General features: G+C 37.3%; 1 protein-coding gene across 1 annotated transcript in view; it reads right to left on the bottom strand.

Moving 5' to 3' along the window:
* Positions 1-27,577, bottom strand: part of LOC137391864 (uncharacterized) — a 40,999-nt gene that overhangs the window by 12,169 nt on the left and 1,253 nt on the right. Inside the window, exons 2-8 of the mRNA XM_068078412.1 lie at positions 19,096-19,169; positions 12,643-12,812; positions 11,796-11,970; positions 8,821-8,909; positions 4,050-4,300; positions 2,101-2,345; positions 1,653-1,828 (exon numbers count right to left, since the gene is read on the bottom strand). Coding sequence (XP_067934513.1) covers positions 1,653-1,828; positions 2,101-2,345; positions 4,050-4,300; positions 8,821-8,909; positions 11,796-11,970; positions 12,643-12,812; positions 19,096-19,138 — 1,149 coding nt within the window. The 5' untranslated portion in view covers positions 19,139-19,169. The remainder of the gene's footprint in view (positions 1-1,652; positions 1,829-2,100; positions 2,346-4,049; positions 4,301-8,820; positions 8,910-11,795; positions 11,971-12,642; positions 12,813-19,095; positions 19,170-27,577) is intronic.

The following is a 27,577-nucleotide window of genomic DNA, read 5'->3' as shown; positions in this document are numbered from 1 at the left end:
ATAATGGAGTGTTCATTACTTGACAAATATCTTGTACGTGTGGTCATGATAATGGAGTGTTCATTATTTGACCAATATCTTGTACGTGTGGTCATGCTAATGGAGTGTTCATCACTTGACAAATATCTTGTACGTGTGGTCATGATAATGGAGTGTTCATTACTTGACAAATATCTTGTACGTATGGTCATGCTAATGGAGTGTTCACTACTTGACAAACATCTTGTACGTGTGGTCATGCTAATTTCATTCTGTCAAAGTTTGAGAGTAGTTCAATCTGGTTCAACCTTACCAGTTACCATGAACTAACCTCGGACTGAGCTAACAAAACTCCAACAGAATTATCACATTGACTTAGCTAAGTGAAACCACTTCTTAATCTTTCACCATAGATGGAACCTTCACGCATGTCTGCCTTACACTGTACATCTGGGTCAGTCCTACACCGTATATCTGGGTCAGTCCTACACCGTATATCTGGGTCAGTCCTACACCGTATATCTGGGTCAGTCTTACACTGTATATCTGGGTTAGTCCTACACTGTATATCTGGGTCAGCCCTACGCCGTATATCAAGGTCAGTCCTACACTGCAACTATGTCTGCCCTATACTGTACTATTACCTTATATGTATATGGATTTGTTATCAAAACTACACTTTTTAATACGCTACATAGAATATTTATATTCAGAGCTGTCAACACTTTCCTATGAAAAAAAGGAGGATATATAGGAAGAATATCAGAAGGTCAGAATACACTGAACCATGTTCTTATATCCTTTTACTTTTTAAAGTTGAATCATGTGAATTATCTTTAATATGTTTTTATTGTTGCAATTGTTTTAAATTTTATAAGCGTCAGTAAACATTTATACTTCAGCAAAGCCCATCAGTATTTTTAAATACCTACTTATTTGTTCTAAGGATGTGTATACAATGGAAAATGTCAGAAAGGTTTATGATAGCCTGTGGATGAGCAATGTCAGGGAGATAGCCTGTGAACAATAGCAAAGTCAAGGAGGTAGCCTGTGGACAATGGGCCAAGTCAGGAAGGTAGCCTATGGACAATGGGCCAAGTCAGGGAGGTAGCCTATGAACAACGGAAAATGTCAGGGAGGTAGCCTGTGGACGATGGACCAAGTCAGAGACGCAGCTTGTGAACAATGGAAAATGTCAGGGGGATAGCCTGTGAACAATGGAAAACGTCAGGGTGGTAGTCTGTGGACAATAAGCCAACTTGGGGAGGTAGCCTGCGGACAATGGAAAATGTCAGGGTGGTAGTCTGTGGACAATAGAAAATGTCAGGGGCGTAGGCAGGACTGTCTCAATTCATGACTGATACAGCAAGCGATTGTGATACATATCAAGTCCTCAAAACTGGCTGAGACATGACTTTGCTACATGACTATAAGACATACTACTATAAGACATATTGGTATTGGGCCTGAGTTGATAACTTGTTCTGGGGCTCTCCGATAGCAGAGACTTGCAACCTGTCAAGCCCGCAGTAGAGACTGTTTGTTTTGTGAAAAGTAAAGATTTATACAGCAAATCTATTTTAGCTGGCACACAAGTTCTACTATACTAACAGCGCTGAGGCATTGTAATGCATGAACGACTGCAAAGGGTGGAAGTAGGGTAGAAGCTTCACCTTTTCACTGAGCTTTGGGGCCTGAATATAGTACATCTCTGTGATGGTCATATAGTCAGCATCTCTGCAGATATCAGCGTTGAACGTCTCAGCTAGCTCTCTCCACTTTGCCGACTCTCTGTCTAATTTGCAAAAGCTCGGCCTCTCTCTTGGATCAGCACGCGGCTCGAACAACTCTTTGTAATAGAAACAAAGGTACGGGTGAATGTGGGTGTGATGAGACAGCGAGAGCGAGTGAAAGGGCAAGAAGTTTGGCCAGCATGACATAAACAACAGGTGACTACACAAGAAATCATATGACAACTGAAGAGAAACGAAGTCAGGTGTCTGGAGAGCAAAGATCTCGGATGACACCTTGGCAAGTACACAAGCTTTAAACCAACATTCTTAAATTCTTAAGCTAACAGCCAGTTATATCAAAAACTGTACATGTGTTGGAAATTCCTACCTTGTTCCGAGTCTGTAAAAACGCTAGCAGGTGTATCCTCCTGTCCATCTGTCTCTGCTATCATTTGGTCAACCGTGCTTGGAGGTCTTGTATAACGCTTAGTTTTCCGGTGCTTATCACTGGTTGGAGTCTTTAGGGCAGAAGGGACATGCTCAACGGGTTTATTTGAAGGGTTTGGAAGGAGAGGCAGAAGTCCGGTATCCAAGTACTTCAAAAATGCCTCCATGTGAAACTTGGGCTGCAGACTACAAGCAACCAAATGTTAAATTCGACAGTGCAGAGAAGTTCGGTATTCAAGCACAGTCCAAAATCGAATTTCAACTGCTCGAGATCTTGAACAAATCCCTCTTCAAACAAAAGGTGTAAGATTTTTTGTTTTAAATGCCAAGTCTTTAACTGCCGAGTGACTTTATCTCGTCTCTCTTACCTTTCCCTGCCATTTTCGTATTCAACTATTGGCTAGCCTTCGATACGATAATGTGTTTGCTGTTACAATTGGTAAAAATAAAAAATATTTATGGTTTTTTCACGTAGTATTTGAAGAGATATTCATGAAAATTGAGAACACATTTTTTACATTTTACACAAAAATTTGAAAAAGTGAGGCTGGGGTACGACCTTCTACAGATGTGGCAATACATTACCAAGCCTAACCAATGCTATTAGTAGGCTGTTTATGAGAAACTCACCATACTTTAGATGTTACCCGCTCTTTTAAACCATAACTGTCACGAACAACTTTTATCGTATTTTCTAGGTAAATCAGACACGCTGGTTCCGATTTTGTACACAAAATAAAGATTAGTCCACTAACCTTCAAAGTCATTTAGGCTTTTCTAAAGCGTTTCAATATCCGTTTCAAAAACAACACAATCGGCATTACAAGCCCCGCCCATAAATATGTGACGAAACCTAGCTTTTTCAGAAATGGAAGTTGGGAATGTTTAGTCCGATTTAGAATAATAGAGATGGGTGTCTTAAAACCCATTATTATCTAAATCCAGCCTGTAAAATAATTTCAGTTTTTATGAAAGGGATATAAACTATTTAAAATTGCTCGCAGCTTGTTACATGACGTTTAAATGGGCTGGACGCCGAGAAAAATGAGCTCAAAAAGCGCGGCTTTATCACGAGCTAGCGTTGTTATTGCGCTTTTTAAATATGCAATGCTAAATAGCTTATCTACCTTTCAGAAAAGACTGATATTATTTTTAAGGCTGAATTTAGATATTAATGGATTTTAAAACACCCATCTCTATTATTCTAAATCGGTCTAAACATCCCTACGTAACTTCTGTTCCTAAAAAGCTAGGTTACGTCAAGTATTTATGGGCGGAGCTTGTTATGCCGATCGTGTTGTTTTCGAGCCCGATATTAAAACGCTATAAAAAGTTCTTCATTACTCTGAAAGTTAGTGGCCTAAACTTTATTTTGGTTACAAAATCGGAATCAGCATGTCTGATTTACCTAGTCAATATGATAAAAGTTGTTCGTGGCAGTTATGGTTTAATGTGCACATTCTGGTGCAAAAATAATGTAAACATGCTTAAAAAATTGTTTTGTCATGAAACGAATCAAAATTATTTACTTTATCAATTGTAAAGGGAAAATCTTTTTTCAGAATTTCAACTTTTTCGAATTTTCAAACAGCCTCCTCGGACAGATTGTGGCAAAAAAGAAAAGTGGAATTGAATTTTTAAAATGTCTCTATATGAAACTTGCACTGAAGACCACAAACAAAAGCTTACTTCAACAGCACTCTGCATGAAGAGAAGCTTGTCAACTTTATCTCATAAACAGCAAGTTGAGCATGTAAGCAACAATTTCAATATAAACAGCTGTCAGTACATATAGCATAGGCAAAATCTTTGCGGCCAGAGTCCTGTTGTGCCGTAAGCCAGACAGCAAATCTGACAAAACCAAAGGCTGTTTGAACAGTGCAAACTCACAGCTGCGCTCCCTTTTGAGTTAATGCATGCTTGAAGTTGATAAAGGCAACAGGACAGATCTGCGGTGGGACACGGACGGGTGTGTCATCCATTTCACTCTCAAAATGGAAGATGTAGTACATCCTGGAGAGAAAGAGACTCTCAGCATCTTTTGCGGAGAGCTGTGACGTGTATGTATCAAACCCAAACTGTGGCTCTCTCTTCATGTCTGACAGGTGCTCCATCTGCTCCTCAACAGTCTTCACCTTTCCCTGTTGCGGCCAACCATGGTGTTGAGAGGACAGAACGAATGACAGGACAAAAAGAAGAAACTCTGATCTATAATTCCCTAGTCTATATGATATAGACTAGCTTGTCGCAGACATGGTGTAAATGGTCACCATTTGGTACCAAGGTATAAGTAATGTTTAGGGATTGCAAGTCTAGGAGGTGTAACAAACGAAATGTACTAGCTTTATAGAATACAGTCACATTTCTACTTACTATTGCCTTGAAATATGAACTCCAGCAAAAATTTGATTGTAAACCTGAAATTCCAACCAACATATGATGCTAGAGGTTTCACAAAGCATCTATGTAAGATAATTTACAGCCGTGCTCATAATTACAAGATTGTTTAAAATGGACATGTTATTTGCTATTAATTGCTATTTATTATTCTTATTTGTTATTAATTCATGGTATTTATGGTATTCATGCCGATTTATTACATTAATTGTGGCAATATGCACATCAATGGAAAGTTATGGATGCTCTACACATGAATATTACAAAGTATCAGTTGATATTTGCCTTTGTAGCCTGGTTTCGGTGTAACATAGTCGTAGCTACAGTATGACTACAAATCTTATGAAAACTGTCGGTAAAATTACATTGGCCCATTGTAACACCTTTTTAGAGTGTACATGTACATGTAACTATATGAAAGTATATTGGTGCCTTCTGATGTGATAGTAGAGCCTTAATATTTAGTTGGCCAGCCCTTATTGGCAATCACATGATAGAATAAGAAAGGTTTCCCAATAGATTACAATTCTTGAGAATACGTTTGGTGGCAGGCGGTGTCTCCAAAACTTGCTTTTTAAATATGTATATATAGTATTTATGGTCTGCGATAATAAAAAATGTGACTATGCCATAAATGACCGAAAACATGAAAACAAAATTGCTAGGTGGTCACATAATTATGATCACTACAGTAGTTTACGGTTCACTTAGTCTATGTTATAGTAAAATTGTGCTGCGTATCTCTGTGAGCACCTCTACCTTCGCACCTACCCATGGCTGAGCTGACCCTTCTGTTCAGGTAACTTTCACGTAAAGTATTCCAGCGTAAAGTCGAATATTTGACACCAAATTTCAAGCTTGAAAATCCATCCTCGACTTGCATGACGGTCACATTTTTATGACATGAATTCTAGTAAAATTTAACTTCAAAAACCATCGCAAATCAAAATTACATGATATGATATAGGGATTTATTTATAAAATAGTAAAATACTAGTACTCCTACTCAAAATGAGATGAATCAAACACAAAGTCTTATTCTTCCCTATTCAAATTGTCGTTGCTAGGCTTCTCTTCTGGAATAATGTACTGTTTTAATTTAATGATTTTTTCGTTGTATCTGCCCACAAGCCAACACTCGGGTAATCCATTTGACACATCCACTATCCATCCTTTTTCTTGTACAAGAAAGCTGTCTTGCCGCATGGCGTTTGTTTTAAATATATTATCCAAAGTGGCAGTTTTGTTCTATAGGCGAGCAAATACCATGGTGAAGTATTGTTTTTCGTACCTCGCGGTCTTCACTAAAACTGTCGCCTCTCGTTCTTTTCTTAATCGTACATATTGACGACGGCAGAAGAAACAGGCATATTTTCTGATGGCATTTTTGAATGCAATTTCCTCAACTACGCATCCGCCTTCCTCTGATGCCAACTGAACTATTAACAATCTAACGGTTTGAGCCAAAGAAAGGGACAGACTTATACAGCAGGTACATGTCCAAACCAGGATTTTTAAACAGACTTGAGACCTCAACTTATACGCTGAGTCGACTTATACACCGGGTCGACTTATACACCTGAACTTAGGGTAACAAAACCTAATTTTAATTAACACTAACTAGTACGCTTGCTAGGCCCGTGCACTGTGTGAGATCAGTATAAGGAGAATTAACAAGTGAATCATTAGAGCTCTCGAATAGTGTAATAGTAGCATAGACCTATTAACTATACTTATATGGTAGCATAGACCTATTAACTATACTTATATGGTAGCATAGACCTATTAACTATACTTATATGGTAGCATAGACCTATTAACTATACTTATATGGTAGCATAGACCTATTAACTATACTTATATGGTAGCATAGACCTATTAACTATACTTATATGGTAGCATAGACCTATTAACTATACTTATATGGTAGCATAGACCTATTAACTATACTTATATGGTAGCATAGACCTATTAACTATACTTATATGGTAGCATAGACCTATTAACTGTACTTATATGGTAGCATAGACATATTAACTATACTTATATGGTAGCATAGACCTATTAACTATACTTATAGTTATTAAGTCTATGAATGGTAGTGTGCTCGCCTTTGGATCTGATATCTGATTTGAAGCAATATTCTTTTTCTAACGCTTTAAAGGTTGACTTGCAACAAAATTCACATTACAGTTATTTGGTGTCAAAAGATTGACCATGTCTTACTCTGTTGTGTTGTAGGTGCCAAATATGTGGAAATGTGATTACAAGCTCTTTAAAGCTTAAAAACGAAAAGCCGCCGTAGATTAGAATCTCTTTATTTCTCTGACATAGTCATGACAGTTTGGTTATTGTCTTGTCACGTGATGTTCTCACGTGAATTGAAAGGCCAATAAAAGGCTCAATATAAAACTTCTCGTAGCACTAGTTTATGACAAACACTTCGGGTTTTACCGAAGACCCCATATCAAATTTAGATGCTCGCTACTTTACAGTTTTGTTTCGACTCGGTCTAATCGTCTAGTCGTAATCTGATCATGTGACCCAATACTTCGCAAATAATTTCTGCAGCACTTTTCGATTATCACAGGTGACCAACAGGCTCGTCATGATTATCAGACAATGATATGTACTCCATCGAGCTAAGGTTAAAAAATTAAACGAATTTTTACGGTAAGTTATAAGATATCAGTGCTAAAAGTGACAGCATTACGATGACGATAAAACAGACGCGTAAGAACAATAGACATAGTTTTATTGAATGCGTGAAGTATATTTGTGAAAATATTTCGATGAATGAGGTTGCATGAAAGTGTAAACAGAAACCATCCTATAACAAGTACGTCCCATTTGAGCCGTTTTGGAAAGTGAATCCAAACTACGGCGGTCTTTTGTGGCTGCGATTAACTGTTCGTTTATTAGCTTTTAAGAGCTTGTAATCACATTCCCATATATTTTGCACCTACAACACAGCAGTGTAAGACATGGTGAATCTTATGATACCAAATAACTGTAATGTGAATTTTGTTGCAGGTCAACCTTTAACCCTTTCGCGGGCGAATTTTCAGGACTATATCAGACCCCCGTAGGTGAATTAATTTTCCGGAAAATCAATTTCTTTTAAAAGGTTTATTTATACACTCTTTTGTATGTTATTGTGTGCATATATCTATGTATAAACATGCATATGTATACATATATATGTTCAGATGTATATATATCTATATATTATAAATGAATAAAAATGTATAACATAAAAATATTTATATATGTAGATCTACCAAGATAAATATATATATTGTATATCTTTTTATGATACAAGTGTACACTTTAATAAGCACAATTTCGGTACAATATATCCAGAAGCATTCTCCTTTACAAAGGCCTACATCACAGTCTTTGCACCAGGTACTTATTCTTGTCTTTTTGTACCAATCACACAGCATCTACAGGAGTAAATACTGGACCTGTCACTACTACAAACTGATGAATGGTAGGAGAGTTATCTCTTTTTACATTGGTAATATTCTTCCAGACACTAACATCACCCCACCAACCTCATCATCATTACTGCTACCAGCTTTTTCATCAATATCACTTCCAGATGTAAAATAATTAAAATCACAATTTGAACCTGATTCATTGTCATCTCTGACTACTAAATCTAAAAAGTCACAGTCAGCTGCGATTCTCTTAGTAACTCCGGTACTAGTACTTGCTGTATTAGAATAATCACGGAGAGTTCTTTTCGAAGTCGTCATGACGATAAACTAAAATAAAATTTTCGAAGCTTTCAATAAATAACAGCTAAAACAGAACCAAAAAGAAAAAAATAATTAAAAACTATTTAGAACGGTTTTCTAATTTTTTTCGCAATTTCTATTCATTTATTACTGCTAAAAACGATCGTTTTGTGCAAATAGAAAATTTTTTTTAGAGGTTAACCGAAGCCAATATATCGTAGCTTGCTATCGATCAAAAAAGTAAACAAAAACGGCATTTAGCTAACCAAAAGCCGTAATAAAAGAAATATATTTCTCTGGCGACAAAATTGTCGCTCTGCCCATTTGAAGGAGTATCGCAAAGCGACAAAAGTGTCGCTTTGCCCGCGAAAGGGTTAAGCACGACTTTGGACAGACAGACGGACAGCTCTTGTTATAGTACAAATCACTTGGTTAATGAAGATTATTACATTTAGTTTGTAATTTAGGTTTTGAAATGTCACACTTCCTTTCATTGCCAATAAAAATCTGAAACTTCGCACCTTCATGAATTTGAGGACTAAAATTGTTCTTTCAGCATCTCGTAGGATGTTCTCTGATGTAACATCCGCATGTTTGCTCACTTGAACTCCTGTAAAACAACAAGTTGTTATTGGACAATGTGATGGAGTTGCATGCACGCAACCATGCTACCTAGCCTGCCAGTATTCACCATGTTTCTATTGTGCGGATCTAGAGTTGTGCGCATGTTGAGTTACCGTGCGATGAGTGTTGAGTTACCGTGCGATGAGTGTTGAGTTACCGTGCGATGAGTGTTGAGTTACCGTGCGATGAGTGTTGAGTTACCGTGCGATGAGTGTTGAGTTACCGTGCGATGAGTGTTGAGTTACCGTGCGATGAGTGTTGAGTTACCGTGCGATGAGTGTTGAGTTACCGTGCGATGAGTGTTGAGTTACCGTGCGATGAGTGTTGAGTTACCGTGCGATGAGTGTTGAGTTACCGTGCGATGAGTGTTGAGTTACCGTGCGATGAGTGTTGAGTTACCGTGCGATGAGTGTTGAGTTACCGTGCGATGAGTGTTGAGTTACCGTGCGATGAGTGTTGAGTTACCGTGCGATGAGTGTTGAGTTACCGTGCGATGAGTGTTGAGTTACCGTGCGATGAGTGTTGAGTTACCGTGCGATGAGTGTTGAGTTACCGTGCGATGAGTGTTGAGTTACCGTGCGATGAGTGTTGAGTTACCGTGCGATGAGTGTTGAGTTACCGTGCGATGAGTGTTGAGTTACCGTGCGATGAGTGTTGAGTTACCGTGCGATGAGTGTTGAGTTACCGTGCGATGAGTGTTGAGTTACCGTGCGATGAGTGTTGAGTTACCGTGCGATGAGTGTTGAGTTACCGAGCGATGAGTGTTGAGTTACCGTGCGATGAGTGTTGAGTTACCGTGCGATGAGTGTTGAGTTACCGTGCGATGAGTGTTGAGTTACCGTGCGATGAGTGTTGAGTTACCGTGCGATGAGTGTTGAGTTACCGTGCGATGAGTGTTGAGTTACCGTGCGATGAGTGTTGAGTTACCGTGCGATGAGTGTTGAGTTACCGTGCGATGAGTGTTGAGTTACCGTGCGATGAGTGTTGAGTTACCGTGCGATGAGTGTTGAGTTACCGTGCGATGAGTGTTGAGTTACCGTGCGATGAGTGTTGAGTTACCGTGCGATGAGTGTTGAGTTACCGAGCGATGAGTGTTGAGTTACCGTGCGATGAGTGTTGAGTTACCGTGCGATGAGTGTTGAGTTACCGTGCGATGAGTGTTGAGTTACCGTGCGATGAGTGTTGAGTTACCGTGCGATGAGTGTTGAGTTACCGTGCGATGAGTGTTGAGTTACCGTGCGATGAGTGTTGAGTTACCGTGCGATGAGTGTTGAGTTACCGTGCGACGAGTGTTGAGTTACCGTGCGATGAGTGTTACACAAATGTACATTAGTATGTTGCGGATTACCGCGAGTGCTTTGCTAAAAATATAAGGAATTCTATGCCAGAAGTCATAGCGGCGCACTCCTGTCTCGTTTAGCAGTCCGCTTTCAAAATAGCAATGACTGAAGTGTGGAAATGCTTAAAATGGAATAGCTTGTGCGGTATTTTTTGAGCATTCAGAAGTGTCGTTTCCATTTTTCGTAAGCATGAAACAGTCGATAAAAATTAGACAGCAAAATTGGCTTTACTTTTTATTTTCATCTTGTGGATGATGCAAACTTGCAGATTGACAGCGTCATGGAAGTTATCCCCACTTGTTATCCCCACTCGTTATCCTCACTCGTTATCCCCACTCGTTATCCTCACTCGTTATCCTCACTCGTTATCCCCACTCGTTATCCTCACTCGTTATCCTCACTCGTTATCCTCACTCGTTATCCTCACTCGTTATCCTCACGCGTTATCCTCACTCGTTATCCCCACTCGTTATCCCCACTCGTTATCCCCACTCGTTATCCCCACGCGTTATCCTCACTCGTTATCCCCACTCGTTATCCCCACTCGTTATCCCCACTCGTTATCCCCACTCGTTATCCCCACTCGTTATCCCCACTCGTTATCCCCACTCGTTATCCCCACTCGTTATCCCCACTCGTTATCACCCTCGCTGGAAGAACTGTCAGTAAAACAGCAGTCTACAAGCTAGCAGGCAGGTTACTTAAACCATAACTGCCACGTACAATATTCTACATATTTTACGTACAAAATATTGTACGTACGTACAAATATTATAAAATTTATTGCATTTCTCAGGTAAATCAGAGAGGCTGATTGCGATTTTGTACTCAAAATAAAGATTAATCCACTAACTTTCAAAGTAATTAAGACTTTTTTTACAGCGTTTTAATATCCGTCTTGAAAACAACACAATCGGCACAACAAGCTCCGCACATAAATATGTGACATACGCTAGCTTTTTAGGAACGGAAGTTAGGGATGTTTAGTCCGATTTAGAATGATAGAGATGGGTGTCTTAAAACCTATTATTATTTAAATTCAGCCTTCAAAATCTTCTCAGTCTTTTATGAAAGGTAAATAAACTATTTAAAATTGCTCGTAGCTTGTTACAGGATGTTTAATAGGCTGAATGCAAGTAAAATGAGCTCAAAAAAGCGCGGTTTTATCAGAAGCTAGCGTTGTTATCGCGCTCTTTTGAGCTCATTTTTAAATATGCAATATTAAATAGCTTAAATGTACCTTTCAGAAAAAACTGAGATTATTTTGAAGGCTGAATTTAAATAATAATGGGTTTTAAGACATCCATCTCTATTATTCTAAATCGGAGTAAACATCCCTAACATCTATGGGCGAAGCTTGTTGTACCGATTGTGTTGTTTTCGAGACGGATATTAAAACACTATAAAAAAGCTTTTATGACTGAAAGTTAGTGGACCAATCTTTATTCTGAGTACAAAATCGGAATCAGCGTGTCTGATTTACCTAGAAATTGTGGTCATACGTGGCAGTTATGGTTTATGATTAAACTAACCTAATGCAGGATCACAAAGTACAGACTCGGCAATGTTCCCAGCCTCCAAACCAGACCGGAGTATTTCACTGATAGCGGGAAACGAGTGCTCATCTATGTTAAGAAAACAGAGTGTGTCACTTGTTAGCTCCTCCGTATAGCCCTTTCCCCTCCACAGCTTCCTCTGCCGATTGTACTGCAAGTGAAGCCGCGGTATGTGAAATTGTAAGCCATATAAAAACATATGAAGGTACCATGTTACTTTAGTAATAATTATTCAATACCATGCCAGAAGGCAAGAAATAATCAGCAAAACTATACGGGTATGAATATAAACACTTGGTAGGCAATCCCATCATTCTTAACTCATGTTCCTCACCATAGAATAGAGAATGGCTAGCTAGCTACGGAACAACTGTCACAGCTATGAGCTATAGCAACACAGGCCTTTCCTAATTGTAAATCTGAAATATGGCCTAAATGGTTTGGATGGTGACTAGAGGAGAGCTGCCCAAGACTTCATACGCAAATATGAAGACAAGCAGTGGGAAGAAGCCAACTGGTGACATGCGATGAGGTATTGACTAGCTTTTGAATTGTAGTGGAGACACATGTAGTACATGGAAAGCAAATGCTTGACCAACATTCATCAGTGTTCTATAATAAATGGGCGAAGTAGCGCACCCGTTCTCAGTAGCATGTCTGTAAAAAATCGCTTTCTGGAGATGCTCATTCGTCATACTGACTTCTCATCTGTGCCAAGTACAACCTCTATGAAATGCTAGCAAATATGGAATATAATATGCAAGTGGGAGTCACAAGTGCGCATCTGAGAATAAAACAAACTACAATAGGAACATGGGTTTACCCTGCTCTCCAGCTCTGGACTATGTATCTCATAGATATCATTAACAAAGTAGAACTTGGATATAGTCCTTATGGAGAAGATGCTGTCATAGAATGCTCTGTGAAACTGTCGGTATTCTCTTGAAGCGGAGGAGAGTTTTTCAACTTTTAAACGGGCTACAAAGAAAAGAGCTTGTGAATTTCTTATATCATTATTGATTCATATTTTCATCTTGTATATTAATTCTAAATAAATACAGTAGATGCTCCTACAATTTTGCTTTAAAGATGCTCCTCCATTCCAAGAACTTTAACGTTATAGAGATTTGACGTTATATGAACAGTAAAATAAACAGTAAATTGCCTAATCTATTCTAAGATCATCCCAAACTTACCTCTTTGGCACTTCAAAAACTCAAATAACTACACTTGGCTTTTTTAATTTCATGACTGCACAGTAACTGCGGTATTATCGGTTTGTATCAACAAATTTTCTCCTTTTTCTTATCACTTTCACTCGGTTTAGAGTCCATGAATGCAGTAATTTGACAATAACTCAATAGGAGCACACACCTTCCATGTCAATTTACATCGATTTTTTCTGGACAGCAAAGTTTATTCCGCAAAGATGAAAAATCAAAAAAAGGTTTGGTCTGAAATTAAGTAAAGCAAAAATATATCTTCACTAAACATAAGAGCTGTGTCTGTCTGACTGATCGTACTGACACTCTAACGTCTGCACTAGTTGGCCGACATCAAGTAGCCTATTTCTGAATACACACAATCACGCAACTACTTATTCACCGAGCCTTCTCGACGCACCGGATGATCTCACAGTGAACTAGACTGCTATGGTACTAGTATATATAATAGAGATAATCCTATACGTCATTTTTTCCAAGTGCGACAAGAGAGAAAGCGATATTTTTAATAATAACTACCAGATCATCGCTATGCAAATCAAATTAGAGAATTTGCACCAACTTGATACTTTACGTTATATGAAAAGTTTCATGTGGTACGAAGCAAAAAATGTACAAGTACTGTATATATTATTTATGTTATGTGGAATTTACGTTATAGGAGCCTCTACTGTAACAAGATTATCATACTTTAGTCAAGCAGTATGATCATGCAATATGTTTCATGAATTGCAGGTAAAAAGCTACGACGATGAACTTAAGCATAATTGGACTAACAAAGAGCACCACGCATGGCATGAAAAAATGCTTCCCAATTCTTTAACATAATCAATATCGATAACACAAACGCTTAGTCCGGAAATCTGACCGAACAATCTGGGCAGAGCTATTAGTGTAAACAAACAACCCTACCCAACCAAGGGCGGTATTCAAAACCCACACTTGACCTTAAGTACAAAGAACTAGTCTTCCGTATATGAACAAAAGCTGATCATAATGCACTGAGCTAGTACAGTCAACCTTGACTTTCAGATCTGAACTTTTTGACAGAAAATGTAGAACTTGAGCGAATGATTGAGTTTGCACCTGAAGTAACTTCCAACACGCAATGCCAAAAGTTTCTGGAAACATTGTAGTTTTGTTAGTCAGTTCTGTATATATTATATACACATACAGTTCTACTTTTCATAGTTTGGTTCTGTATCTCTCTCGCATAATATTAAACAGCGCTTCCTTATTTTACTTTATAATAATAGGCCCCCAAAAAAAAGACTAGTGAAGTGTTACTAGTGGAGAAATAAAGAAGTAAGCAATTGTCTCCTTTGAGTAAAAGCAAGAAATTAGAGAAGACCACGAGACCACAAGCAAACATCTTAGGATCAACTCTTTCAAAAATCAATTAAGCATCTAGTAGTCAACTTGACGAACAAAGTCAAAGTGATGCGAAGAAGAGAAAGCCCAAAGCAAGTTAAAATGATAATTGAGTTCTTCACATATAGTGACTATACAAATCTATAACATGCATCCAGGGTTGAACCAAACCATGGTTTTTATGAAAAAACCGAATAAATCAGGTTTTTTGGTTTAAACCGGTTTTTATGGTTTAAACTGGTTTTTACGGTTTAAACCGGTTTTTTATGGTTTATATAATTTGACCAAGGTTTTTGCAATTTTAAGTCTAATGGACATCCACTTACTGTAGCTGCATGATTGAGTATTGGACATAGATATGTGAAATCATCTGTTAAAGATGGTACTGTGTGAGTTGTTACTTGTTATGGGAAAAAGAGAGAAAACAGAAATTTCAGAATGAATCTTTAATCAAACACGAATGAAGAGATACAGAGCCGAAAGCTTATCACATAAAGTGAATACAGCTTACATACATTACATACAGTTTTATGTACACAGTACAAGTAGGAATTTTAATCCCAGGGATTAACTGTGTGGTAGCGAAGAGCAAAACATAATGATTTACAATTGCAAAAATTGAAGCAAAAAAATTTGAAAATCCGTAAGGGTAGTAGCAGATACAATATGTGACTGAATATTTACTTAGGTATTGGTCATATGATAAATAAATATGGGTTTTCCAGCTTTCTCTGTGCCCAGTCTATTTCTGACTTTTGAATGAACAAACCCAAATGTTGAGAATATCCGCTCAATACTAGCACTAGAGTTAATTTTTCGAACCACAAAAAACTTGATAAACTGAATTCTAACAATCCAACTACTTTGGCTTGTACCCACCGAATGAAATATTAGTTGGCAAGCCTAAACATTTTGCCCATAAGGATTTTATTGTTTTAATTTTTAATTATAAGCTATCCTCTCTGACTGGCCAGACTTGAGAAAGTTTTTATACATTATTAGAGACGATGATGAAATTAGTATATTTCACATGGTTTTCATATTTCCCCAGGAAAGGGCTCATCATAAAACTTGTTAAAAGCAATTGAAAATGAGATTCACTAATTCATTATTGTGCTAGGATTTCCTGTAGTTTCAACTTGAGCTCTACCACCACATTACTACTATGTGCTAAATGAACTTCCACAGCTGATAATTACATTGAATTGCATTTTCATCACAGAGGAACTACTAAGAGCTTAAAATATTACGTTTTTCACAAAAAATAATGAAAAAACCGAAAAAAACTGGTTTTTTCGACTGGTTCAAACTTCTCTGTTTAAACCGAGCCAACCCTGCATGCATCTTTTTAAATTGTATATGCAACTACCTGAATTACCTAAATATATATTTTATATATATTTATATATATAAGATTGTGAATAGCTTAAATCACTAGCTTTACAGGTAAGTTACTCAAAATTATTTTATTACTTGTGCAATGGCGGGCATTCATCTAGTATTTAAATATATATATATATTATGGATAAGTAGTCAGGTTTACTTCTAACAGCACTCTAGTTATATGTATGTATACGAGGGGCAATCGTAAAGTTCCAGGAATTGTCTCGGTACACAAAAACCATTAATCGTAATTACCTAATTTAAACTGTCCCCCTTCAAAGTAATCGCCTGAGCTTGCTATGCACTTGTTCCATCTGTGTTTCCACTGATCAATGCAATGCTGGAAATCACTTTCCGTGAGGCTTCGGAGTTGTCTCGTCACATTTTCTTGAATAGTTGGTGTGTCGTCAAATCTTTCACCTTTCATTGTCAATTTGATTTTGGGGAATAGGTAGAAGTCACATGGTGCTAAATCAGGTGAATAAGAGGATGGTAAAGCACAGTCACCTTATTTTTTGCCAAATACTGACGTACCATCAATGAGGTGTGAGCCGGAGCATTGTCATGGTGTAGGTACCAGTCACCTGAGAGCCACAAATCTCGACGTTTCCTTCTGATACTGTCTCTAAGTCTTATCAGAATGTCTTTGTACACATGCTGATTCACAGTTTGACCATGTGGCAGAAATTCAGAGTGTGCCACACCTCTGATGTCGAAAACATTATCAGCAGCATTTTCACATTTCAGCGAGACATTCTAGCCTTTTTAGGCCTAGGAGAGCCAGGGGATTTCCATTGAGAACTTTGTGATTTGATCTCTGGGTCATATCCATAGACCCAACTTTTATCCCCAGTCACAACTTTTGAAAGAAAGTCAGGATCTTGTGCTAAAGCATCTTTTAGTTCAATACAACAGCCAACTCTTTTTTCTTTTTGGTCGTCAGTGAGCAGTTTAGGTACCATCTTTGCAGAGATCCTTCTCATGCCTAAATCTTCAGTGAGAATAAGATGACATGTACCATAAGAAAGCCCGCTTTCTGCTGATATTTCCCGTATAGTCAATCGTCTATCTCCCATCACCTGCTGCCTCACAAGGTCTGTGGCAGTTGCGGTCCTTGAAATTGCCGGTCTGCCAGCGCTGTCATCATATTTAATACTTGTTCTTCCCTCTCTAAATCTTTTGTGCCATTCATAACAGGCTGTCTTCTTAAGGGCAGAGTCTCCATAAGCTATCCGTAACATTTGAAGTGTCTCAGCACCGGACTTTCCAAGTTTTACACAAAACTTTACACAAACGCGTTGCTCTTCTACATCATTCATTGTGGAAAAATCCGACGAACGATAATAAATGACCTTGACATTGCCTATAACTTCACTGCGCGTGCTCTTACAGGCGTAAAACTTTGGCTATGGGGAAAATTCGTGCTGCTTAGTAACATGGAACAATCAAAACAACTGCACATGGTCTTATATTTGACTAGGAAAACGATTCCAGGAACTTTATGATCAGCCCTCGTATATATAGACATATGTATATAGATATGTATATATACAGGTATGTACATATATATGTGTATATATGTGTATGTATATACATGTATATGTATACATGTGCATATATATATATATATATATATATATATATACAGTGAAACATGGATAACTTGCCCACGGATAGCTCGAACAAATGGTTAACTCGAACGGTTTCTTTGGTCCGTTCCCACGTAATGATAAATTGCTATAGATAACTCGACCTCAACTCTGTTAACTCGAACAGTTTTTTGCCCAACGGCTACCGAGATGGTTGTTATCGCTTTAGAAAATCACTTTATTCCAAGTCATAGAGGTAAACCTGAACTTTTTGTAAATCATAGGCGTCATTATTACCACCGTCGGCAAAATATTGTTGTCAACGACCTTTCTAAAGGTTTGGTGAATTTTGATTTTGACCAAACATCCGCTTAGCCTTTCGGAAGGATGGAAAAGTGAGGTGACCTTCGGATAAACTTCAAAAGAAATCGGCAAAATTGATCTTGGTTAAAACGCTCAAAAGAAAACGAAGTCTTTTTTTTTAGCATTTCAACAACGATCAAGTTTTGCCAACTTTAATCTAAAAAACGTCCTGGCAATAACATCACCTCAAACAACAAACTAATTTCAAGTGATAGAAAAACATCTATATTTTTTGATAAAAACGTTTTAAGCTTTACATTAGAAGCATTTAATTTGAAACAAGCCATTTATGCTTTTGATTTATATTATAGTTTGTATATGTACATGTATCTACTAATAAATAAATAAATACATGGACTTGTGACAGTGCTCTGATAACTTGAACACTCTGATAATTCGAACACTTTTTCGCTCGGTCCCGTGAAGTACGAGTTATCCTTGTTTGACTGTATATATGTATATAGATATATATACTAGCCGAATGTCCGGCATTGCACAAGTATCAAAAAACAGCTTATAAACAGTGGCAGGTAATGTAGTTGCCTGCCATTTGCCAGTAGCCTGGCATATTGCCAATGGCCAGTTTCAGTAAGCTTAGTAATAAGAGCTAACTACTTGCTTTCATGGTTGAGCAAACATAAAATTACGCTAATGCTCTCCATGATGTTGCGCCATCACGTAAGCGGTAGCTTATTTGCACCCATATAACGACATATATCGTCAAATGAATCCATCAAACTCGTGTGGCTTAATTGGCAAGGTATTGGACTGGTGAACGGGAGGGTCCAAGATCAATTCTTCTGCAATACTTGATTCCAAAATTTCAATAGCTATAGCTATACAAATACAAACTTTGAGAAATATATATATACATACTAGCTGTGCTACCCAGCGTTGCCCGGGTAATAAAAAAGCCTTTGGACAGAAAATTAATTTTTATCTAACATATAACAACATTTCTCATTCTAACTTTCAAACTATATATCATGAGAGAACTGTTTCGTGTAGTTGAAATAAAAACAACTGTAAAGGTTTTAAAACTTTATCAAACAACTGTAACTTTAAAACTTTATATCATTGGGAAATGATTTTATGACAATAAAAGTACTGGCACATTGCCAATGGAAAATTCCAGTAAGCTAGTTAATAGGTGCTAGGTTTCTAATGATGTATGCCATGACGTTGCGTCAGCATTGTCCAGATGTGCTATTCCAAAAATAGCTATAGATGGAGGGACACACATACTGTGAGAAATATATATATACAGTAGATATATGAGCACAGAAAAAATCTATTAAACAATTGAAAAGGGTCTAAATGTGCCACTAGATGTATACCATACCATACCTTTCTTTTTAGGGATGTTGTATGCTGGCATACATGCTAACATTGTCACTGCTCAAGGCCTTCTCATCTCAATGCTGCAACAAGGTTCATGATGGTGATATTTGTGAGTGACTGAGCTAAAAAAACTAAGTCTCACGTTTTGTTTTTCTGGTTTGGTCTCTGACTTGTTCTTTATTTTATCCTCATGAAAGTACGACTTGAAGTCAACAAAAAAAAGAGAATATTTAGTCTGTTATTTGTGGTAAAAGAACAAAAATGATGCTAGACATAAAAGTAAAGCAGAAATTAAACGCTTGCAAATGGTGACTTTTGTCCGGCTGTAAGCAAATACTGTCAGCTAGCAACACTGTTGACTGAGAAACTACAGTAGCATTTGTCTAAACAAATAAGTTGATTATTAAATAACTTCTAATGTATGCATTGGTTTAGATAACCAATATCATTATGAAGCATAATCAATTAACTATTGCAATTCACTGGTACAAATAGATGAAACTTCTGTAGCAATTTTTTAAGACGTTGTAATCACCTAGTGCGGCTTCATCTGGCGTAGAAATAGTAATATCTTAAAAAGAACTAGAGATGTAAAATAGGCTAGTCGGAATAATAGATAAAACCACAACAACTTAAGAAGATGTGTTCAACTCATTTCAGGACATGGTTGAAACACTGTAGATGTAGTATAGCGTTACTGGCAACGGTCCAAAATAAATTGAAACAAGAAACAAAGGCAAAACAATGAAAGAAAGGAAATCATAAGTAGATTTGTGAGCGGTGTGAACTAAAAAGGGGTGAACTGTGTTAAAGCTACACTATATAAAGCCTAAATTGTGGCACACGTATAGAGCACAAATAGAAAACATGGAAACAGCAATATGATATGAGTCAAAATTATTTAGGAAAAAATTATGTGAAAAACTTGCAGCAGGACAGTTTTTTAACCCAAGTGATCAACAAGAACGTTTACTTTGCTCATACGGAGTAGCATAACTTTGCCTCACAATGAGCTGTTACCCAAAAGCCATCAAGTGTAATGAAAAAACTCAATAGAAACTACTGTAAAATCATAGATGTATTTAACGTTGCCTATCTAAAAGAATTATGTTAACTGTTAGCTGAAACAAAAGTGACAGACTACGTAGCCGATTCAGGGAATACTTCCGTATAGCGCTGAATGATTGCAATTACATTGTAGTTTAGTGTTGCTATCAACTAATGACTTAAGTAGCAAAAGTTAAATTTCATATATGTGGCAAAAAGCATAATAATTGAATAGCAAGAAAACTATCAGTTCCAAACTATCGGTTCCAAACAATCGGTTCCAAACAATCGGTTCCAAACAATCGGTTCCAAACAATCGGTTCCAAACAATCGGTTCCAAACAATCGGTTCCAAACAATCGGTTCCAAACTATCGGTTCTAAACTATCGGTTCCAAACTATCGGTTCCAAACTATCGGTTCCAAACAATCGGTTCCAAACAATCGGTTCCAAACAATCGGTTCCAAACAATCGGTTCCAAACAATCGGTTCCAAACAATCGGTTCCAAACTATCGGTTCCAAACTATCGGTTCCAAACTATCGGTTCCAAACTATCGGTTCCAAACTATCGGTCCCAAACTATCGGTCCCAAACTATCGGTCCCAAACTATCGGTTCCAAACTATCGGTTCCAAACTATCGGTTCCAAACTATCGGTTCCAAACTATCGGTTCCAAACTATCGGTTCCAAACTATCGGTTCCAAACTATCGGTTCCAAACTATCGGTTCCAAACTATCGGTTCCAAACTATCGGTTCCAAACTATCGGTTCCAAACTATCGGTTCCAAACTATCGGTTCCAAACTATCAGTGGTATTTCAACGAGCTGTTGAAAATGAACTAAGTTTCATTTACGTTGTACAATTTTGTGGCAGTTTATGTTATCCTAGAAAAAACGAAAAGCAATCACAATGCTAGTCAAGAGAAAACTGAACCAAGGTCTAAAAACTTGTGAGGGTTTCTTTAAACATGCAGCAAAAACCAGCACTGTGCAGAAGGAGTGTTGTTATAAACCAACATTGTGCAGAAGGAGTGTTATTATAAACCAACACTGTGCAGAAGGAGTGTTGTTATAAACTAACACTGTGTAAGAAGGTTTTTATAACACCACCTTTTGTAGCATTAGCTACAAGAGCGTTGGAGACAAAGTCAATGTGGACAAGTCATTAATGCTGGACATGGCTATATGAAGTAGTACAATTGGTTGGAATTGTATGCCATGAATAATAAAATAAATAAAATACATGAATAAAACCAAAATTATTAAGCAGAACAAAACTTCTAAATTGATTCATTACACTATTAGTAATTTAAATTTTTTTGCAAATTTAGAAATTGAGGATTAACAAGCAACATATTAGCTCAAGATATTTCATCTTAAGAAAGGCTAGGCTGTGTAGGTATTGGTAATTTTATATGCTACTTGGTTGGAAATGCATTGTTATTCTGTAATAAATGATTACAGCTATTACACAATTTGCTAAAGTAAAATGGTATATCTTATCTCTAATAAAATTTGGGTACTTTTACGCATGTTGCAGAGCTATTCTTTCTGAAAAACTGGTAAAAATGGCTATCCACAGGAATACAACAAAAACTATTGTGTATGGTCAAATGCATGATCCGCAACACAATCAGTTAATCTTTTTGTGTTACAAGAGGCTTACAATGAAAATCTGAAAATAAAGTGAAGGTTGCCAACTTATGTGAAATGTTGACTAGAAAATATCAAATATGTTTTCAAGTGTTTGTTGCTTCATTTTTAGCTAACAAATAAATTATTGATTATCAGAAATCATGGCAGGCCAGAACAAGAACTGTATTTTTGTATTTATATTGAATCTACTTGTTTCAAATAGGAAGATAACGGTCTAAACCTACAACATAACTTATATTGATACTATATTTCTCAATCCATAACAAAATAGACAAGTTAAATAAGTTTTTCTTTATGCCTTGAAGGGCTCCACACACGTGACAAACATTTGTTTAGTTTAAAAGAGAATTTTTCTTCTTGACAGTCATTTCATTAGGATTTTAAAGGATAAAACAGTTGCCCACAGTTCTATTAATCTTCTAGGAAAAAGGAAACTTTTATTCTTGTACTTTCACATCTGAATGCTTTGCCTTAAAACCAGGAAAGACTTATAACTGTGTTTCTCCAATGCTTGAGCTATCTCTTTTCTTTTCTATTATCTTATGAGTTGTTTTTTGAGCGAATTTCTTTGATTTAAACCGATTCTCTCAATGTTTGATTTTTTTGATAAATTTGATTTTTTGGTCGTTTTTGCTCAAGCAAATGGTCTGTCAGCAGCATTGCACAACAGAATGCTGGATATAGCGGTTTCCCGCTAGGTTCAGTAAAATGCGAGTAGGATGGTTTTGATGCACTGATTTGTAATTAAGTTTATTAACCATCAAACCGTGAAATCTACCAAGTATCAAAGACAACAATAGCTTAAAATTAAAAAGAAATACACTAATTCACAAATACACATAATAATAATACACAAATTCCCAAAATGCATAAAAAATTATTGCAATAACAATGTATTTAAAAGGCAAGGAAATAATATTAATAAAAAACATACCTTTTGTCATCTGCAAACTCGCAGTACTGTTACTGTTAGAAAAATGTGAAAAAATGATTGCAATTCAGAGTTTACTTATGTTGCTCGCTGTTAAGTCAGCTGTGAACTGATTGCTATTGCTGGGTGGTGGATTGCTAGACACTAAAGCCTGGTTTCCATATGACAGCGCAAGGCGCGCAACAAGGCGCACGACGTCGTGCGTAGGCCAGTTGTAGAAACGTCAACGCCCGACGATCGCGCGACGTGCGTACGCTGATCGTAAGGATCCGTAATGGATCCTTGCGACGGGTGCGCGCGATAATGTATCCCACAATACACCGCTCGACATTTTCAACCTATCCCACAATTCAAACGGAGAGCTGTTTTCCGAAGAAATACATGTAGGTCTCCCACACGAAAGAGTAAGCCTGGTTTTCCTATGACAGCGCAAAGTCGTAACGGATGCCTGTTTTGCGAAGAAATCGGTCTCCCGTACGAAAAGGTAAGGAAATTACCCACCCTGTCCAATGAAAGCGTGGCGCCTACGCGCGTTATGGAAACACTGCGTCGCAGCCCAAGAAATGCATTGCGCACGATCACTGGGCCACGCACGATCATTGCGCTATCATATGGAACCCGGCTTAAGAAAAACACTGCTAAATAACGCAGGACTGATCAACCCAATTTGAACAGATCTCCCCATCCAATCACAAACCAGGCAATGCTGCCCAAGCAGAAAGCGTCCATTGCCTAAACTTGCCCAAACCAAAACTTGCCTAAGCTAAACCAGTCGGCGTTGGCAACAAGCCAATTTATTATCGGAGTGAGAATTGGGTTCACCCATAGATATAGTAAACCCATAGGGTTTACTATATCTATGGATTCACCATTGGAGTGAGAATTGGGTTCACCGAGTACATAAACGAAAACGTTGTGCAACAAGTCTGTTAGGAAGGCATAACACGCGTTACACGCGCATGTGATATGTGCGTGTAACCTCTTACACTGGGGACCCACTTTTCAGTCTTAGTGACTTAAAAGCTTTAGTTTAACAACTTCATATATTTCTTTCATTCTACAGCCATATAAAATAATAATTAGCGGAGTAAGTTAGTGGAGTCGAGATACTAGCAGTTTCACATAAAAAAGCACTATAAACTATTTGAGCACATTCTTCCATGGTGTGATTGATGCAGTTGAACAATGCGAAATATAAATACAGTAGATGCTCCTATACTGCCCTCTGCTGCTAAAACTACTTATTTCACTCAGGAAATGAGTTTTTGTTATGCAGCTGGCCAATTATTTTCAAACACTTTAGTTGCAGCTAAATTATGTTACATAATCGCTTCAACTATTATGTCAACCAACTATGTCATCATTTAATTTCATTGATCTGATAATTTATTATGAGTAGGTCTATCAACAGTTCACATAAACAAAGTGCAAGAATTCTGCAGACAAAACTGCTTATCAGCTAATAAGTAATATCATGCGCAGTTGGGGTTGTCCGACTTGTTGAAAGGTTGACTTGCAACAAAATTCACATTACAGTTATTTGGTATCAAAAGATTCACCATGTCTTACTCTGTTGTGTTGTAGGTGCCAAATGTGTGGAAATGTGATTACAAGCTCTTAAAAGCTCAAAAACGAAAAGCCGCCGTAGATTGGAATCTCTTTATTTCTCTGACGTAGTCATTACAGTTTGGTTATTGTCTTCGCAGTGCGCCTAGCGTAATATCTATTATACATGTATATAACTTTCGCGACATTCTAGCTCGTCGTAAAAGATCATTAGATGTGTAGGATAAATGTGTAGGATTAAATGCGCAATTGTTCATAAATACAAAGGTGATCGGTTGGTGCAGGCGTTACAGCGTCGGTCTACCAGTCTTATTGTCAGAGTTGGAGTATTGTTGAAAATTATCTATATTCTAAACTTGACCCCTGGATAGTGATAAACGACAAACAGGTAGAACTGCTTTTTATAGTAAAAAGATTTTGTTGTTATGCCTTATTGTAAACGTACAAAATATTTGTTATTAGCTTTACTTTGCAGAATAGACTTTACTGTTTAGAAAAAAGTGAGCAAACTGTTGTAAAGGAATGTCAAAAATGTGAACTCTTCATCAACTTATTGTAAAATTACTGTAATCATGGTCCATAAAACCAGTAAAGTTGATGAAGAAAAGAGAAAAGTTGTCAATGCAAACCAATAATTTTGCAGTGTTATGGTACAGCCCACAAGTTAAAAGAGTTGAGTAAAGTTCTTCCTTTTTCGGCATGGCCAAAGGGGTGAGTTTGAAAACATCTTGAAACAGATTAGGCAATTTACATGTACTTTACTGTTTTTATAACATAAATTCCTTTTAACGTAAACATTTTTGGGACGGATTATTTACGTTATAGGAGCGCCTATTGTACCAGTTAGCCAATTTTCTAGTACCTAATAGGTTTCTCATTTTTGAATGAATAAAACCAAAGATGAAAACAATTTTCAATGTTTGCACTTGAGCTGATTGCAGTGAAGAGGTTAATGTCACAATGTCATTTTGTAAACAGATAATTGAGGAAAAACTGTACCACTTACAGTTGCTATCTCACAGTTAATCCTGCTTTTAGGTTTGCAAAATAAACCCAAAGGTCCTTCTGTAGCTACATATAATGCAGTCAATTATTTTCATCTTCTGCTAATTTACGGCAGAAAAGTATTTACAGATTTGTTATGCAAACAACAAAACAAAATTGTTTGTCAAAAATGCTGATTTTTACGAACTTATAGAAAACATAGAACAATAAAAATTATGATTTCAAAAGTCCTGATTTAAATCATGATTTTTCTCGTGCCAACATTGCCCTTTCGGATGTCTTTTTGTTTGCATGATACCTGCTAGCTTCATAAGCCCAGTAATTAATAATATGCTGTCTGCCTTCATCGCTGACCATAGCACCTTGTCTTGCATTATAAACAACCAGTTTTTTCTCCATAAAAAATTTCTTTTTCTTTTGCAGTTTTGTCAACATAACGGGAACTAAAATTTATGTTTGGACAATGTTTTTGTTCTACATATAAAAATGTTGTTGAAATTTCGACACTTTAAAAACTGCCTTGATATTCTTTGAGCCAGTCGTTTTAATGCGTCCCACACCTTATGCACTGCAATAGCATAAAATGCTTTCATTTCCTCAAATTACTCAAGTTTCAATAGAAGTTATCTATTCAATAGCAGCTTTCTTTTGTGGAGATCTAAAGAAATTGTTACAAACATTTGTAATTTTATTCACACAACCTTTTTATTGTGTCTTCGGTTTTTGCCAAACATTCTTCATTTCTAGGATGTAGTGGAAAAGTTTGATTGGTTTTGTTTTAAATGTCCAACAAGATAAAGTGACACCAGCTACTTTCAACAAAACAAGGCTGTCTGTTCATTGATGACTACATCACGCTACATGAAATGATGTTTTCATGATGCAGGCACTCCTAGACATCCATGATGGCCGGCAACGCCAAAAACTTTTTGAGTCAGACAGGCTGACACTGGAGAATGCAATACAAAAGTGTAAGATTGCAGAAAGTTCCCACACTGACATGAAAGTCATCAAAGATGTCAAAGTCGAAAAAGAAACTTCATGCTAAAACCAAAAAACCAATAAACAAGGTAAAACTTTCAAAGAAACACAAGTGCGAAGTCAGAGAAACATTCCAGTGCTACTGTGGATAATGTGGCTCCACATACCATCCAATAAAGTACCCTGTGCATGGCAAGCAATGCAACAGATGTAAGAAATACAACGACTTTCAAGTTGTGTTGTTTAAAAAAGAAACATGATGTCGATCAGATGGCCGAACAACCAGCCAACAGTAGTGATTCTGATAAGTCACTCTTGTACTGACAGGAGATCATACGGAAAGAAACTGGCACCTCTAATTACTACAGACACGGAAACCAACAGAAAATGGATTCAGTACCAATTATATACAGGGTCTACGTATAAAAATCTCAATATCAAACACTGGCAAGCACTTGAAAGGCCAAAAATGTCAAAGAAAGGACTGCCTATCTCCAATTATACGATGGAACCCACACCAAGCCAATATAAAAATGTGAAGTAATGACGGAAGGTCAACACTTCAGATTCTACATAGTGAGGACAGAGACATGAGCGTGTTACCAGCAGCATATGCCTACCTTGATCTAGGGTTAATCACAATCAACAAATGGGTGAATGTTGTAAATCAGTCTGAATACAGCGAACTGAACAACATTATGGACATACACAAACAGTCTCCAAAGAAGATGGATGTCTACCTGGTGAGCATCACATGGAAGTAGACTCGAAAGTTACTCCTACTCAATGCAGCAACCGCAAAGTGGCATTATTTAGGAGAAAAGTCCTCAAGGAAAAGCACAAATCACTATTTAAAAATGTAAGTGTCCAATGTAGACTAACCAACCTCCTAAATAAGTAACACTCTAATTAACCGAAAACCTAGAGATAGTCTGAGAGTTTGCCTAGAACTGCCTAATCTCAACAAAGCTATAAAAAGCTAAAAAGTTACTTCCCCTACCAGAGTAAAAAGCTAAGATTCTTACGTTGTCATGGAAATACTCTTCCCATGTCAAAGTTAGAAAATGTGCACTGAAGATATTACCAAAACTGTATGGCACTAAAGCATTTTCACTCTGCAATGTGAAGGATGGGTTTCTACAGGTTAAACTAGATAATTAATCAAGTGGCCCCACTACTCTCCAGACACCATTTGGCAAATACAAGTGGCTGCGGATGCCATTTGGTCTGTCATCCAGTCCAGAGGAGTTCCAGAGAAGACTATTAGACACGCTAGCCGGTCTTGAAAGTTTACTAATAGTA

The sequence above is a fragment of the Watersipora subatra genome, chromosome 1, assembly GCF_963576615.1.
Source record: "Watersipora subatra chromosome 1, tzWatSuba1.1, whole genome shotgun sequence".
Lineage (NCBI taxonomy): Eukaryota > Metazoa > Bryozoa > Gymnolaemata > Cheilostomatida > Watersiporidae > Watersipora > Watersipora subatra.
This window is presented reverse-complemented; position numbering and strand designations above follow the sequence as displayed.